The sequence below is a fragment of the Denticeps clupeoides genome, chromosome 7, assembly GCF_900700375.1.
Source record: "Denticeps clupeoides chromosome 7, fDenClu1.1, whole genome shotgun sequence".
Classification (NCBI taxonomy): Eukaryota; Metazoa; Chordata; class Actinopteri; order Clupeiformes; family Denticipitidae; genus Denticeps; species Denticeps clupeoides.
This window is the reverse complement of record NC_041713.1, coordinates 4,049,547-4,065,089: the sequence shown is the minus strand read 5'-3', so window position 1 is coordinate 4,065,089 and position 15,543 is coordinate 4,049,547. Positions and strand designations below refer to the sequence as shown.

Sequence of the window (15,543 nt, the reverse complement as noted above, 5' to 3'; positions counted from 1 at the left end):
CTGAACGATTTCAGAGTTACTGTTGGGAAAATTGGGTAAAAACAATGTGGATAATGTTCAATGACAGATGTACACTAGAAGCGGTTTGGAGAAACTAAGCCATTAGTCCATTCTGTAATGGTTGTGGCCACTCTGTCACAAACACAAACACACACACACACACACACACGCGTACATACACGCAATCCAAAAAGCTTTTTGTGTGTGTGCGTGTTCTGTACCTTCCTGTCCGTATCTGTATCTGTGTATTCACATATTTCTCCCTTTTGTGCTGGTCAGCGTGTCTACCTTCATTACTGGCTTGTTACTGTTGGCACTTTGTTTCAACCAGGCTGGAAACGGAAGGGCCGGGGTCATTCTATTAGGACCCCCGCCATAACCTGTAATACAGATAAAAACCGGCTATACAGAATAAGTGGCTTGTGCGAATGAACCGCGGCACCAGGTTGAAACAAGTGCTTTCATGAAGAGATGTGACTGGTGCCAGGAGAGGTGGGTGTGTCGCGGGGATGAGGTGTGCTTCTTCTCCTTTTCTTTAACATGACGTGTGTGTGTGTGTGTGTGTGTGTGTGTGTGTTTTAGTGTTCCCAGTCACTTGTGTATGTGTGTTGCACCGCAGCGTACCGCCTGTGCCGTGCCGTGACGTCCGAGGTGTTATCATGTCTTTAACCACTCTTCCCTCAATGTCTGTGTGCAGCTGTGATGAGTGTCTCCCTGTCACTGCTGCTTCCGTGTCTAACCAGAATTCTCTCTCTTTCTCTCTCTTTGCTCCCCACCCCTCCCTCCCTCACCTCCGTTCTTTTGCCTCCTTTTTTTGTGCTCTATCCCCACCTTCCTCTCACCCTTGTTTTTCGGATTTTGCTCACTTCCTGTTCCTGCGCGTTGTGTTTTGGGGTCACGACCTCCTGTCCATCCTGCCTGTGGCTGTGTTGTGGCTCTCTGTGCCGTGCCGCGCTTGTCTCTGTGTGTCTGTCGCTGCGTGGCAGCACCGGAAGAAAGGAAGGCCGCGAGGGAATAACCTTAGTGTATGTACCCTCCTCCCACCCCCTCTCCGGATATCGCTCTCCAAATCTCTGCACGTCTTCCCCATTCTCTCGCTCATGTGTGTGCAGCCTGATTTGGCTTTAGTCCCTTCCACACCGACCAGGCAACAAGGCCAGGTCACCGAACTTGTTTTGCACTGAACTAATCTAAATGCATCAGCTCAGGGCTGTTGGTGTCGGCATCGAAGTTTGGTTGATGTCGAAGGGGCTTTTTATGCTTCTAGCAAATTCTAAAAGTAGATCAGGTCTCCTCCATGCAATTACGGTTTTCATTAAAACTTCCTAAAAGTGTGCCAAAACACACACAAAACTAACAAAGCTATTTGACAATTATTTACTAATTAACATATGAATTGAGCTCATCAATGCCTATTCTCAGTTAAGCAATTAAAAATATATATATATATAAAAAAAGAGGTTTTATTATTTAACTGTCATGACTAATTAACATAAGAATATGGCTCCTCAACACCTGTTCTCAATTAAGCAATTTTATCTGAAGAAAAAATTAAATCTGACCAATCTGCCAACATTGAGCTGAAGGGCCTTCTCCTCCCATCTTCATGCATTCCCCTTCGTTTTATTTGCTCGTAATTCCAATTGTTCAGCACACATCACAAACACGGCCGCTATCTAACCAAACATACAGATAGAGTATCCGTGTTTATCCATGATTATAGCTTTATTCAAGAATTCTGATTGGTCGGTGAACCGGTGACGCCAGTGACAGTGTGTCGATCCCAAAATTCCTCTCAGCCAATCAATGTCACAGCTCAGACCTGCGATCCATCTGACGTTGTCGTTTGCTAAGTAAAGTCAGAATGCAGATAACAGACATGCTCAGTCTGAACAAGATTTGTAATATGGCTGCCATGGCTGGAAATCCTGACATGTGAAGCGGATTGATGAGATTCTCTGAGGTTTTTAATTTGCTAGCAGCATAAATAGGCCTCCTTTTTGGCCATGTTAACAGATGTTAATATATAATTATTTCTCCTGTGTTTATAATATTAATGATTTATCTGTTTATATGAATGTGGTATACCTTAGATGTCTTTTGTATTTGATCTCGATGATTTCTCCTATATAATTATAGTTGCAATACGTCTAAGACTTGGAACTGGACATTACGTGTCCTACCTTTCTTATCGTGCTGTCCCCATGTGCTCCAACCCACCTGTCCGTCTGTCTCTCCATCACCTCACGTCTGCATCAGTCTGCATGCTGTGTCTGTGTGCTGTGAATGCGTTTGCAGACTTAATTTCTCTCCTAAATGTGTGTTCGGAAGGGTGCAAGTGTGAGCGGTCCCTGCTTCAGCACCCACACAGTGGCTGTTTCTGTGTTTGTGTTTGGGTGCTGAGGACTGTGGACAGTCTCGCCCTGTAAGGTAGCATGGCTAATGAGAGGCGAAGTGAGGGGCTGTATGATGGTGGGTAGGTGGGTGGGTGGGCATGAGGTGAGTAAGGGAGGTATCTATGTGCCTGTCTGTCGTTCATGTTTGTCTATATTTGTGTATTTTTTCACACACACACACACACACACACACACACACACACACACACACACACACATATTCACATTATCACTTATTTGACTGCAGGTAGATGACTGTTGCTTTTATGTTTTATGAATTGAGTCCATCAGGGCATTCTTGATGAAACTTTTGCCTATTTCGTCTTTCTGTCCCTCTCTGTCTCTGTAGACTATAACGGATAACAGCCCAATGAAGCGCTCTGCCTCCTCACTGGGCCACAGCCGCTCGGGGCGGGGCTTCAGGGGAGACGACTACGGCCTGGAGCGGTCAATCCCTGAGGAGGGCACGCGGCACGGGCACCGACGCCGAAACCGGAGCCACCGCACCTCCGAGCGGTCACTGAGCCGCTACACTGATGCGGACACAGGTCAGAGCACGTTCACATTCGACACAGATAATGTGGCCAAGGAAACTGTAATGTTATTATAATAAAATTTAACAAGCAACTGCTTTGTTATACTGGTGATATTCTATTAATTTGTTCAAATGAATCTCATGATCAATGCATCGTGATGCAGACGTGTATGATTCTGCATCGATGCATGGCAGAACATAATTGATTACATCATAATGACACTGCTTGTTGATTTTCTGGCAGCGGCATGAAATGTGTAATTTGTGCCGGTAGTGACTATGGCTGCCTGATGTGAGTACTGCGCCGCTCCGGGAGTTCGGCCTCATCCACACGGCTTTAACTCTCATCTCACTGACGTATTTGACAACATCATGTGAAGTAGAAAAATTCATGGGATGCATCGTGACGCATCGAAAACCGGTGCACTGATAATCGTAATCGGATAGAATGCTGACACCAGTGAAGGTTTTCACCTTTACTATTTATCATCATTAATTGGGTACCACCTGGCAGGGCTTGGCACAGACCTCAGCACCACAACGCAGTCCGGGGACCTGCCACCCAAGGACAAAGAGAGGGTGGATCGTGAGAGGGACCGTGGCCGGCCCAAGGACCGAAAGCACCACCACCACCACCACCACCACGGCTCCATGGACAAGGAACGCTATGGGCCTGAACGGGGGGACTACGGCCACCGGCAACCCCGAGAGCGAGACCGCCGCTGGTCACGCTCCCCCAGTGAAGGGCGGGAGTGCATGACGCATCGACAGGTGGGCCTTAAAAACACAAACACACGTTCTTTGCCATATTTTGAGTTCTATTTGGCAATTGCTCTATGTTGCAACAATGTCGTGTGAATATACATCCTGTGAATGACCTTTGACCTCTCACTTGCACCTAAAATTAACATAAATTAAATGCAGGTTACTTCATTTAAATGTGACAAATTAATTATTTAAATTTGCTTAATGATTACATATAAAGTCAAATATATGAAGCAGTCAGTCTTAAAAAACTGGGGTTGTCTTACCTACTCCGGAATATTATTAATAAAAACAGCATTGGGCTGAATATATAAAATATATATTCCGTTTTTTTCTCAAAATACGAGTGAAAAAGTCATGTGGGCTTACATTCACTGGCTTTACAGGCAAAATATGCAATATATATGATGCAGCCTTGAAATAGGTGTGATGTCTAGTATTCTGTCCAGAAAGGTACATATACTGTATTAAACCTGTTCTGGCAATGCATTGTGATTCACATCACTCCACCTGGTTTTACCACAAGCAATAGCAGCCGGATCACAGATTCTGTTAACTTGCCATGCACAATGCCAAACAATGAAATGTTGTCTAAAAAAGTGATTGGGAAATGAGTGAAAAGTAATATATTTAATTTTCTTATGGCAGAAGCTCAAAAAAATTTTGAACCGGCATGCCAGTGCCAGTATCAAATGTTACAGTGTTCCCTTGCCGTTTATAGTCAATATTTTTCTTCTGTCATCCAATTTCACTTGAACTTTTTACATCTTAAACTTCAAGAAATGCATTTACCTTCTCTTTTTTTCTCCTGTTCTTGTTTTTTTTCTGTGTCATTCTCCTCTCTGTGAATTGTTGCTTCTGGTGTTTGGTCGACCTTTCTTCCATTGTTCGTGTGTCTTTGCTTTTTTGATGGATGTATTTTAATTTGTGGCTTTGTTTGACTGTGCCGTTATAATTATGCTGTTGTCCTTTTTGCTGTTGTCTGTATGTATGTCCTCTCTTTCACACATTTTGTTGTTAATTTTGTTGTACTTTTTTTTTATTTGCCTTGTTTCACTTTTCGTGTAGGGCAGTAGTTCAGTGAGTGGGAGTCCAGTCCCCTCGACCTCCGGAACCAGCACCCCCCGCCGAGGGCGCCGGCAGCTACCCCAGACTCCCGCCACACCCCGGCCCCACGTCACCTATTCGCCTGTGGTCCGTAGGCCCACCAGCACCCCTCCAGGCGGCCCCCCAAGCCGGCTGCCCACTCCAACCATGCGCAGATTTTCCCCGTCCGGCCCCGAAACCCCGCCTCCTCCCCCGGCACACCACCACCCTCCGCCCCCTACGGCTCCAACATCCTCCTCTTCCCACCACAGCTCTCCGCGCTCCGGCCACCAGGGCCGCTGGGTGCCCCCTCCACCAGAGGGCGTCGAGGGTGATGGCTGTTTCTATGACGACGATCCGGACTACGAGTACCGAGAGCGGCACGAACCGCCAGCCTACGAGCAGAGTCCCACACAGGGCAACCCACACCCCCACAGTCACCCGCACTCACACCCCCGCTCACCCAGGACTACCCGCCACGCAGCCCCCGCTCCCCAGCAGGCCCCGCCGGTCCCCCGGCGCCTGCCCAACGGATACCGCTCCTCATCGCCATCCCCGCACCACCACGGCGCGCTGCCCCCCCACCCGGGGACTCACAAGCCTCCTCACCCCCGAGGGCCCAGGGGCAAGGGGCTGCATGAACCCTACAGCGAAACCGACGAGGACGACTGGTGCTAGCCTCTGGGGACCTGGGGACAGAGGTGGCTGGAGGGGTGGGATGATGCAGACAGCCAGACCCCGAAGAACTGAACAAATACAGGAAAATATAGTTATTTTCAAATCATTATGGGAAAATATTTTTTTGGTCAGTCCGGCGCAGTCGAGCGGGTGGGGGCTGTGTATAGAATGTAGGAAACAGAACAGAGGGGTTTAAATAGAGCGTAGCTGATACAGGGATCAGGGTGTATGAGGAAAAATCCTATAGCGTTCAAGTCAAATGTGAAGCCCAGTGAGGACAAAAATATGAAAATAAACTGGACCCACGCACACACACCCTGCACAAATGCAGGCGGGACTTGTCTTTGTCTCATGCTATTCCTCTGGAATGAAGAAGAATAAACAACAAAAAAAAAGCCTCAAGGACAAGGAGAACGTTAAAGAAAGAGGAACCAGACAAAGACACGCGATTCAAAACACAGACTGAAAACCTTTTGTTTCATTTTAATTTTCTTTTTCTTTTTCTGAACGAACAGGATCTCAATCTATTGCAAAAACCAACAGTTATGTTGGGTAATATTGATGAGTTCTATCATCTGTGTTTACTGTTTAATGATTTCACTGCGGGCCAATGTCGTGCCCGGGTAAGTGGGCGTGGTAAGGAACAGGGGCGACGGGTGGAGTCAACACCACCCATTCCCATGCTTCTAACCCCAACTTTAAAAAAAGAAGAAATAAGAACGAAAAAAAAAGTCAACGGGAGAAAAAAAAAGGACGTTCTTCTCTAGGTTTTCTCCTGCTTATCTTACTGCTTCTTCCTCTACTTCTTACAAAACATTGGAGCTTGATTCTTCTGTTGCACCGCTCAACTTTGTTTGAACTCTTAGCGTAAACTCCTGTGGAATTCCTGCATGATCTAAACAAAAAGAAAAAGATTAATGATGAAAATATGAATAATAATGATAATAATAATATTAATAATAATAGTACTAACAGAGTAATCTGACTGGTTGAGGGGGGATTTATTCCTTGGTCCTGTTGTTTTCGTCTGTGAAGGTCTCTCTCCTGTTTCCATCCCCCTTTATCTCTGTCTCTCGCACAGTGTGTGGCTGGTGTGATTTCGGACGCGTAGTGGTGCTGCAGATGGAGAGGCCACTGGTGACGTTGTGCCAAAATGAGCACAATTACCAAAAAGATCGAGTGGTTCTCGCTTCCCAAAATAGCACAATGACCCGCTCGTTTGTTCACCTCTTTGGAATGTCTTTTTTTTTTTCTTTTTTCTGTGAACTCATTGTGTTGGCAGACATGTAAGCACACACAGGGGATAGAAACTGGGAAGGACCTAATGTGTGAACTCTTTTTTTTTTTTTTTGGATGTTAGCGTTAGCATTGTCTCATGCGGTCTTCCAGGCTTGGGGAGATGGATGGTGAGAGAGAGAGAAGGAGAAAGGATGAGAAGAAAAGAGAGAGAGAGAGGACCTCTCCATCTTCAGAGCTGATTTACTGATAGTGCTTAATGGTTCTATGAAGTGGTGATGGTGGTAATGATGATGAAGTAAGATTATGATAATATCTTGTCTAAAATAATGTCATTGATTTGTATTGCCTTCATTTCTGCTGTTGTCTTATGGCTGCCATTTGGATGGCGAAAGAGATGTGGAGCTCTGCAGCGCACTAATGCATTGTGGGAAGTATACAGCCACATGTTGCCTTACAGATGTGAAACAGATACTGAGGAATCCATCCAAAGCCTCAACAATCAATGTTATTTTGTTATTATAGATTTTTTACTTTTACAAAAAGGACCTCTCCATATGATTTGTTCTAGAAATGAACTTCAAGTTCAGCAGGCAAGTTCAGCAAAGGTTTCTGCACAGCTCCACTGAGCCTCCAATCCACCAGATGGCGCTATGTGCCACAGCTACCTTTTAATGTCTCTTCCTCCGCCCGCCTGGCTCTTTTATTGATCATGATTACTGTTATTGTCATGACTAGTCTGTACACTGGGAGTAGGACGTAGGTGTCTGTCACCGATGGTGCACAACTCTGTGTTCAGGACATGTGACACAGCCAAACAAACTGCACAGGACATGTAACACAGCCAATCAATTTGCATGGGAGAAACAACGACCCGGCTTTTTCTGCCAAACGTCTCATGTGTCCACCGACCTTTATTTCATTTGTTTATTTGTGTATTTCTTTTCTTGCTTGTCTGCGAGTCAGTGATCATGAACACTGTTTACCTTTCCGGTAATTGTCCGACCGACGTCGGTAAATGCCTCAACACCGTACTTCTCCACTTATTCAAACGACGTGGTCAAATGTGAAGAGGAGAAAGAAAGAAAAAAAAACTTTTTTTTTTTTGCACATTAACTTTTACAAATGAGAGCACGTGTCTGATGGACTATCACACTAGAACCATTACTTGTAGCAGAATTGTACACTGACACTACGAAGGTATAGCTGTAGCATTTGGTGTCCGGCAGCGAAGGGTGGTTTTATTTTGACCGAAGAAAATGGCATGGTTGTGCAAGTGTGTGTGTGTGTGTGTTGCTTGTATCTGTAGCATGCAGCAGAGCAGTTCATTCAAATAGGCCATTGCAGAAAAACGAAACGAAACAAAACAAAACAAAAAAAAAAGCGAAATGGTATGGGATCGAAAGAGAGGAAACAGAACTCCGTTTTCCAGTGCCTTACGAAGCCCGAGAGAGTATAGTTACAGCACAGTCGAGCACCGATTACCGCCCACCGAGTCTCCCTATCTCCAGTACCAACAGAGTGCCTCACTACTATGCTTCACTGGATACGTTGTGAGTTTCTGTCTCCTGCACGGCGTCGCGAGCGCGGCATCAGTCTTCCAGCGCCAGGGCCTGTCCTGGCTCCTGCTCGTTCCCCATCCCAGCACCAGAACAGTTCGGTTGCAGCTTAATGAATCGGAGTTCAGCGCAGTCGGGGCCCAGAGCAGGTTTGTGTAGTAATGCATTTTCATTTTTACTAAATTAAGTTTTTGCCTTTTTTTTCTTTATTTTATGCACCTGTTGTTGTTGTTGTTATTATTATTATTATTATTATTGTGGTAATTTTTGTTTTGGGGGTGGGAAATTACTCTTTGAGGTGAGATGTTGTCCACTGTGGTAAGATGCTCACATTTTCCCTGTTACCATCACAAACAGCACACATCAAGTATTGTAACTGTAATTGTTCATAAACTGATTAACTAAAAAAAATAATAACCTTACAATTACATCTGCAAGGAGCTGCAACAAACAAGAAAGAGTTTTTTTCAATATCAAAACGAAAAAATAAAAAATAAAGAAAAACAGTGTTAGGAACTGCATGTGCTATGTGCATGCCATATTGTAAGTCTAACAATCATCTTCTGTGGGGGGGAAGATAAAAAAAAAAAAAGATCTATAAATAGAACAAAAAAGTACATTTGAAATCATTGACCTGTGTGTAAAAGAAAAGCGTTTTAAAATGGGCAGAACAAAGAAGTGGTCTTGGTCAGCTCCTTAAACAACGCAACACTAAAGAACCTTTTACGCCAGTCGGTAGACAGGATCGTGCGAAACGGGAAAAAAGAATATCTCCTGCTTTGTGTACCTGGACCGGGAGCTGCCAGGAATCCGATGATGTATCCCTGTACCATGGCTGTGGAATCTCTCTCCCTCTCTCTTTCGCTTTCTCACTCTTTCACCAATTTCTATATTTTGTAAAGCATACTTCTTCCTAAAGAATATGAATAAAAATCAAAACGTCAACCCTGCTTGTTGGTCTGTGCATGCCCTGTGTCCTGAGGCCTTGCCTTGTGCTCCTGCGCAAGTCCCTGGAATAGGGAGCGTGAGTGGGAGAGTAGGGTGGTAGGGTGTAGTAGCGTGATAGTAGAGTAGATAGTAGAGTAGGGTGGTAGTAGCCTAGTGGGTAAGACACTCGCCTATGAACCAGAAGACCCAGGTTCAAATCCCACTTACTACCATTGTGTCCCTGAGCAAGACACTTAACCCTAAGTTGCTCCAGGGGGGGACTGTCCCTGTAACTACTAATTGTAAGTCGCTCTGGATAAGGGCGTCTGGTAAATGCTCTAAATATAAATGTAAATGGGTGAGGAAATTTAAGATTCCGCTGGGACCGTTGCCTAATGTGCGTCCCCAGATTCGATTGTAAGCGCTCGCTCGCTCTCGCTCTCTCCTGTGATGTAATAAGAGCGGCAGGGTGGTCGTAGCCTAGTGGGTAACACACTCCCCTATGAACCAGAAGACCCAGGTTCAAATCCCACTTACTACCATCATGTCCCTGAGCAAGACACTTAACCCTGAGTGTCTCCGGGGGGGGACTGTCCCTGTAACTACTGATTGTAAGTCACTCTGGATAAGGGCGTCTGATAAATGCTGTAAATGTAAGTGTGTAGTTCTCACAACGCCTTTCAGCTCATGTGAAGTAAGGAAGTCGTTGTCGAGGTAGAATACCTTGGCACGTCAACTATTTTGCCAAAGAATGTTACAAATCTCTTCCTTTGTCCTGATTTTTCTGTGAATTTCCCCCTGGGATGAATGAGGTATCTGTCTATCTGAATAGCGCTCACAAAAACGTGACATAAGCAGATTTATGGACTTTGCGTTTGAAGGAAAAAACAAAAATGCCAATTTTGTAAAAAGGTACAAAATTCAGATACAAAATTGTGGTGACTACGTTCATGTGCTAAACAAAGTTGTTGAGCTGATGGAAATCCGTAAAACAATAAAAAAAATTAAGGTTTAATTGTGTATAGTAGCGAATGGCTTCGTGATGGGGAGAGAAGAGACGTAGACACAGCGGAGTAGCTCAGAGAAGCCCACACACTGCTCTCTGGGCGCCTGTCGTGACTGCCCACTGCTCACCAAAGGTGATGGTTAAATGCAGAGGACATTGTGTGCACCGTGTGCTGTGCTGCTGTGACAATCACTTCACTTGACTTAAAAAGCACAAGCCGTTAAAAACGTGCCAACAGAAGCAGATTTGCGTGTGTTTTTTTTATGGGGAGTTTTAATTTATGGCATCTATCAGACGCCCTTATCCAGAGCGACTTACAATCAGTAGTTACAGGGACAGTCCCCCCCCCTGGAGACACTCAGGGTTAAGTGTCTTGCTCAGGGACACAATGGTAGTAAGTGGGATTTGAACCTGGGTCTTTTGGTTCATAGGCGAGTGTGTTACCCGCTGGGCTACTACCATCCTTGGTTGTTGTCGCTGTCTAGGTAAGCGCACACGACTTTTTCTAAAAAAAAAAAAAAAGTTCCGCTATAAACGGAAGGTTGGCCATTAGCCATTTGCTCGTCAGTCCCACGGGGGGCCTTCCCCTCCCCGGACCGGAGATCCGCTCCCACTCAGCCCCCTTCCTCCCCATCGCTTCCGCCGGGCACGACGTGACCCGCCTGACCCGGGCCGCTTCCGCCGCCACCTCCCCGCGGCTCGCGTCCACATTCCGGCCGGGTCAGCGTTGGCCATTTACATTTTACAGCATTTACCAGACGCCCTTCCCCAGAGCGACTTACAATCAGTATTTACAGGGACAGCCCCCCCCCTGGGGACACTCAGGGTTAAGTGTCCTGCTCAGGGACACAATGGTAGCAAGTGGGGTTTGAACCTGGGTCTTCTGGTTCATAGGCGACTACCACCGTTAGCCTGTTGCTAATCGTTATCGTTTCCCCCTCAGGTCCAAATGACATAAAAAAAAAAGCCCAACCAGCACGAGTTCGGGGCGGATTTGTCTGCTCGGAATTAAAAGATTACAGAGCGGGTAAAGAGGGCCGTTCCGCGACGGGAATCCGAGCCGCTGAAGCCGGTAAGATGGTCGGACGTCGCACGTTTCGCTGCCGACGTGAAGCGTTTGTTTTCTAAATCTTCACTGCAGAGTTCACCCCCAGCCCTGCATTTTAAAACATTAAGAAAGCGCTCACACACACCTACTAGCAGCAGGAATTAAAATAACCAGCTTCCTTTTCTGTACATTAAGCGATGATCGTTTAGAAAATAGTGTTTTTAATTCACACACATGTTAAAACGTCTAAAGTTAAACATCTGCCATCAGTCGGACGCCTCCTGTTTACTCGGGCGCCGGAACACGCCCCGGCCAGGCGGCGTCATAGGAACAGAACTAATAAATAAAAAAAAAAGAGCCACACCAGGAAGTCCACGCGTTCTTTTTTTCTCTTTTCATTTTTAATGAATAAATAATAATAAAAAAGTATATAAAAAACGAGGTAGATACATGTGACAGTGGTAACATGTTCTCGGACCATAAATTAGACACGTACAAGAGCAGCCAGTAAAACACGTCAGGAAGTCTTCAATAAAACGACGCCCTCGGGGCGTCTTCGGCGCCCGGGCTGAGTCACGCCGTGACTCGGCGCCACGTCCTGCCGAGTCACGCTTCCGTGTCGAGTCCGCGGGCGCGGAGCGGACCTCCGGCGGCTCGGCCGGACCCGGGGGAGCGTCCACCGGCGGTCGTGCCAGGATCACCCGGCGCGGTCAGGAACCCTGCGGGGCTTCGGCTCCGCCGCCGCGTTAAAACGTCACGACCGTCCTCCCCGCGGCGGCCCGCACCAAACTTTCCGCGGGCCGGCAGCAGTTGGCAGAAGTCGCCGTGAGGGGCGGCGGCGCGGCCCGCCTGAGCCCCTCCGGGTCCATCTTGGCCTTCTTGCAGGGCAGGAAGTCCGGCTCGGAGGTGGCCTGGCCGAGCCTCTTCCTGCAGCGCCGGTCGGAGGCGGCCGGGCCGCGGCCCCCCTGGTTCTCCTTGTCGCCCTCGGCCGCCCGGGCGCCGTGGTACATCTCCCGCGCCGACTTCATCACCAGCGTGAGCAGCAGGCTCCGGTGGAGGCGCAGTCCTCCGCGCTGCGTGCGCGACGAGTACATTTTACTCAGCGCCTGGACCATGATCCTCTTGGCCTCCGCGCTCACGTCCATGTTGCCTTCCTGACTTTCGGCCGAGCGGTCGCTCGAGTGCCCGCACCCACCGGCACCACTCGGAGAAATACGCGCTCCGCCGCGCCGGGGCGCGCCTTTTAAGGCGCCTTTTAACCCCGCCCACCGCCCGAAGTTCCCCGGTCGCAGAAATTCTAAAGAAATTCCAGAAGACCAGATTATAGTATCGAACGATAACTAGCCATAAATAAACCTACATCCAGATCAATAAGTCTCAGTGCTCATTAATGCTGTAAACCAGTTAGCTTATTAGACATTAAGCTTAAAAAAAATAGCATAGCATATAATGATAAATTTAAACACATCACAAATAAAAGACCGGTTGGATTGGAGTATGGAAATAAACATAATAAATGTAATCATGTTTTTTTTTCCAGTAAGAGTCGTGACTGTGACATTAGACAGCCAGGTAAACCGAAGAAGAGCGTGAGAGTCTGCGATAAGCCGTCGCATGCCCATATATGGCTCGTCCGGTCTCCTTCAGCGGAAAAAGGGTGACGCGTGGGACGGCGCGCTTCCTGGAGCCATATTTAGACCCAGGAGTGTCGTCATAGCCTACATCCTTATATGGTAGCGGCGCTTCCGCTTCCCCCCGCAGGGAGCAGTTTAATGAAAAAGCAAGGACAAGCATTCTCGCATGGCTTTAAAGCACATTGCACAGACAGACAATGTGAATTTCATCTCGGTTCAGGTTACAATATTTTTTTGTTGTTGTTGTTGTAATTATTACTAGGATTTATACTGCAACAGTACCATCATCTTGTTATATATCTTATAGATAAAAATAAGTCTTAATAGCTTGTGTGTCAAAATGTATGCATTCGCTTTAACCTTGAATAAGGGTTCTAACTAAGCATGTGGAAACACATGAGGCCGCAGGTATCTGTATTTTTGAGCTCTATATAATTGCATTAAAGGCATTCTTCGTGCATCTCGGCTGTGGGGGAACGGTTGTGCGCAGGCATGCAGCTGTAAAAGGAAGTACACCCAGCAACAAGCTCGAGCTGCATTCTTCCGGCCTTTGCTAACGGAAAAGAAACGTGTGGCACGTGTGTTCGCGAAAGGATGCAGTCGTGCAGAAAAGAAGAGGGAAGTGGTGAAGGGAAAAAAAAAATAATAAAAAAAGAAAACACAAAATTTGTTACAAACCTTTTTATTAAGATATTCAGATTTATCCTTTTGTCCTTTTTAAACCCTTTACAGTAGTTAATGTGCAATTACTTTGAATAATATTGGGTCACAGTTAGGAATTTGCAAAGTTATTGGCACTTTGAAAACACATGATGAAATGGAATGAGCACTGGCATTACAAGGGTACAGCTAGGGTCACGGCGCGAGTTAGTGACATCAGCAGACACCACAGCGGTTTCCAAAGCGTAGTTTCGGGGTTACACCTCATGCTGTGAGTGCACAATGAAAAAAAAATTCCAATAGTGTTTCTATGTATAATTTACAGTGTGTATATATATTTATATATTTATATTTATTTATATATGTATATATTTATAGAAAGTGAGAGTAGGGTGCAAAGACCCAAACAATACACCAGAGAGTTTGCATCTTATGAATACCACTGCCACACCTGGCTCTGTTGGTCTGTACACATGTGTAAGCAAGCTTGGTTATTATTATTATCATCATCATTATTATTATTATTATTATTATCATTTCCGATGAAGTTTACAGTTTTCTGTGGTATCGCAATCCAGACCACGCTGTCACTCTTTTGGCCTTTGTCAGGTTGCCATGTGACACTCAGTGTAACATGAGCCTGTTCCGGTTACTCCGAGACTAGGGGCGGGATGTGACGTGTGCTGGGGAAGCACAATCAGAACCGGATCCTGTAAGCCGTACTCCTTCGCAGTAACAGGGGGAAGAAAAGCAAAGAGGAAAAAAAAACAAACAAAAAAAAACACCGTAAACTGGGGTGGGGGACAACATTCAAGAAAAGCCATACGGCTACGATGACGTCTTAAAGAACCCACAGGGTCTCACCATAAACATTCTCATTGGGCAAAAAAAAAAAAAAAACCTTAACAATTACCAAAATAAAGAAGCAAACCTGCGACAGCCTGCTCACCTCTCACGCACAAAACGATTTCAAGGTGCAAAAACGGGGGGTTGGGCTGACAAACACATGCCCAAAAGGTGCTTTTCTCTTGTGTGGAGAACGAGCAGGAGCACAGGCAAGAACCACGTGACCAACTGGATGGTTCCCATGCACAGAATAAAAAAAAAAAAAGAAAAGAAAACCCACAAGGTTCCAGTCGAGGTCTCCGCTATCGCTTGGTGGCCGCACCGCCCCCTGGTGGCCCACGGGGGCGCGGCGGCTGTCGTTGACGCCCGCGCCCGCCAGGTGGCAGCGGCGAGCCGCGCATTCCGCCTGCCGCCAGCACAGCGTGTGGCAGATCAAGAGCTGTGCCATCAAAATGGAGGACGCCGACGGCGGGGCATTCCCACAGCGGCATTAAATGGCCTCTCTCCAGACGAACATCCTCGCACGCCTGGAGTTACCGGCGGGGGGGCGGCCCGGACCGGAACCTGCCACAGGACACCACGTAAGGGCCAGAATGATCGAGTGGAAGGCGTTTCTAGTTCCCAAAGATAAACTCACACATTTGCATAACATTAACACTTTCGTCCAATTCAGAAACACCTCATGGATTTTCTTAAAAAAAAAAAAAAAAAAAATCACTTGATATTTTGACGACAAGGGTCTCCATTTCATTACAAACTTGGCTCGAGTTATCCCAACTAATGATAACTAAATATATATATATTTTAAAAATGTGCATTTTACGCATCGTACATTTCTTTTTCTCTCCCCCATACACTTTCAAAACTCTGCAATTGGCAACTTGACTCTGCATTAGTCATTATTTCCTTTTAAGGTCAATACAGTACATTGTACAACTTGGTATAAAGGAAATATTATATTGAATTATAAAAAAATAAAATAAAATACAAAATGAAATGAAAGAGGGCAAAAAAAAAAAAAAAAAAAAAAAAAGGGGGGGGGGGGTGTTTTAGAGCGAATTGGGACAGCATCATGCTGGAGTTCAGAGACACAGAACAACTAAAAGCCCATCTTGGCCTGATCAACAGAAGTTCTCGGGCCAGCATGGAGCCCATTCACGGCGTTCT

General features: G+C 46.2%; 2 protein-coding genes across 23 annotated transcripts in view; one reads left to right on the top strand and one right to left on the bottom strand.

The window, feature by feature from the left end:
* The window catches only part of LOC114794942 (voltage-dependent P/Q-type calcium channel subunit alpha-1A-like), a 77,204-nt gene extending 68,004 nt beyond the window's left edge, over nucleotides 1-9,200 (top strand). For 15 of the 22 annotated variants that reach the window (XM_028987842.1, XM_028987844.1, XM_028987834.1 and 12 more), the window contains 4 exons: nucleotides 987-1,025; nucleotides 2,746-2,944; nucleotides 3,446-3,702; nucleotides 4,765-9,200. In XM_028987842.1, the coding sequence (XP_028843675.1) occupies nucleotides 987-1,025; nucleotides 2,746-2,944; nucleotides 3,446-3,702; nucleotides 4,765-5,460 (1,191 nt within the window). In that variant the 3' untranslated portion in view covers nucleotides 5,461-9,200. The remainder of the gene's footprint in view (nucleotides 1-986; nucleotides 1,026-2,745; nucleotides 2,945-3,445; nucleotides 3,703-4,764) is intronic. The other 7 variants (XM_028987841.1, XM_028987843.1, XM_028987838.1 and 4 more) reach the window with 4 other exon arrangements.
* A 2,415-nt stretch (nucleotides 9,201-11,615) lies between these two features.
* ier2a (immediate early response 2a) lies at nucleotides 11,616-12,474 on the bottom strand. Its single transcript, XM_028987322.1, has one exon. The coding sequence runs from the start codon at nucleotides 12,379-12,381 to the stop codon at nucleotides 11,983-11,985; it is 399 nt and encodes a 132-aa protein (XP_028843155.1). The 5' UTR covers nucleotides 12,382-12,474; the 3' UTR covers nucleotides 11,616-11,982.
* Between the last annotated feature and the right edge of the window lie 3,069 nt (nucleotides 12,475-15,543).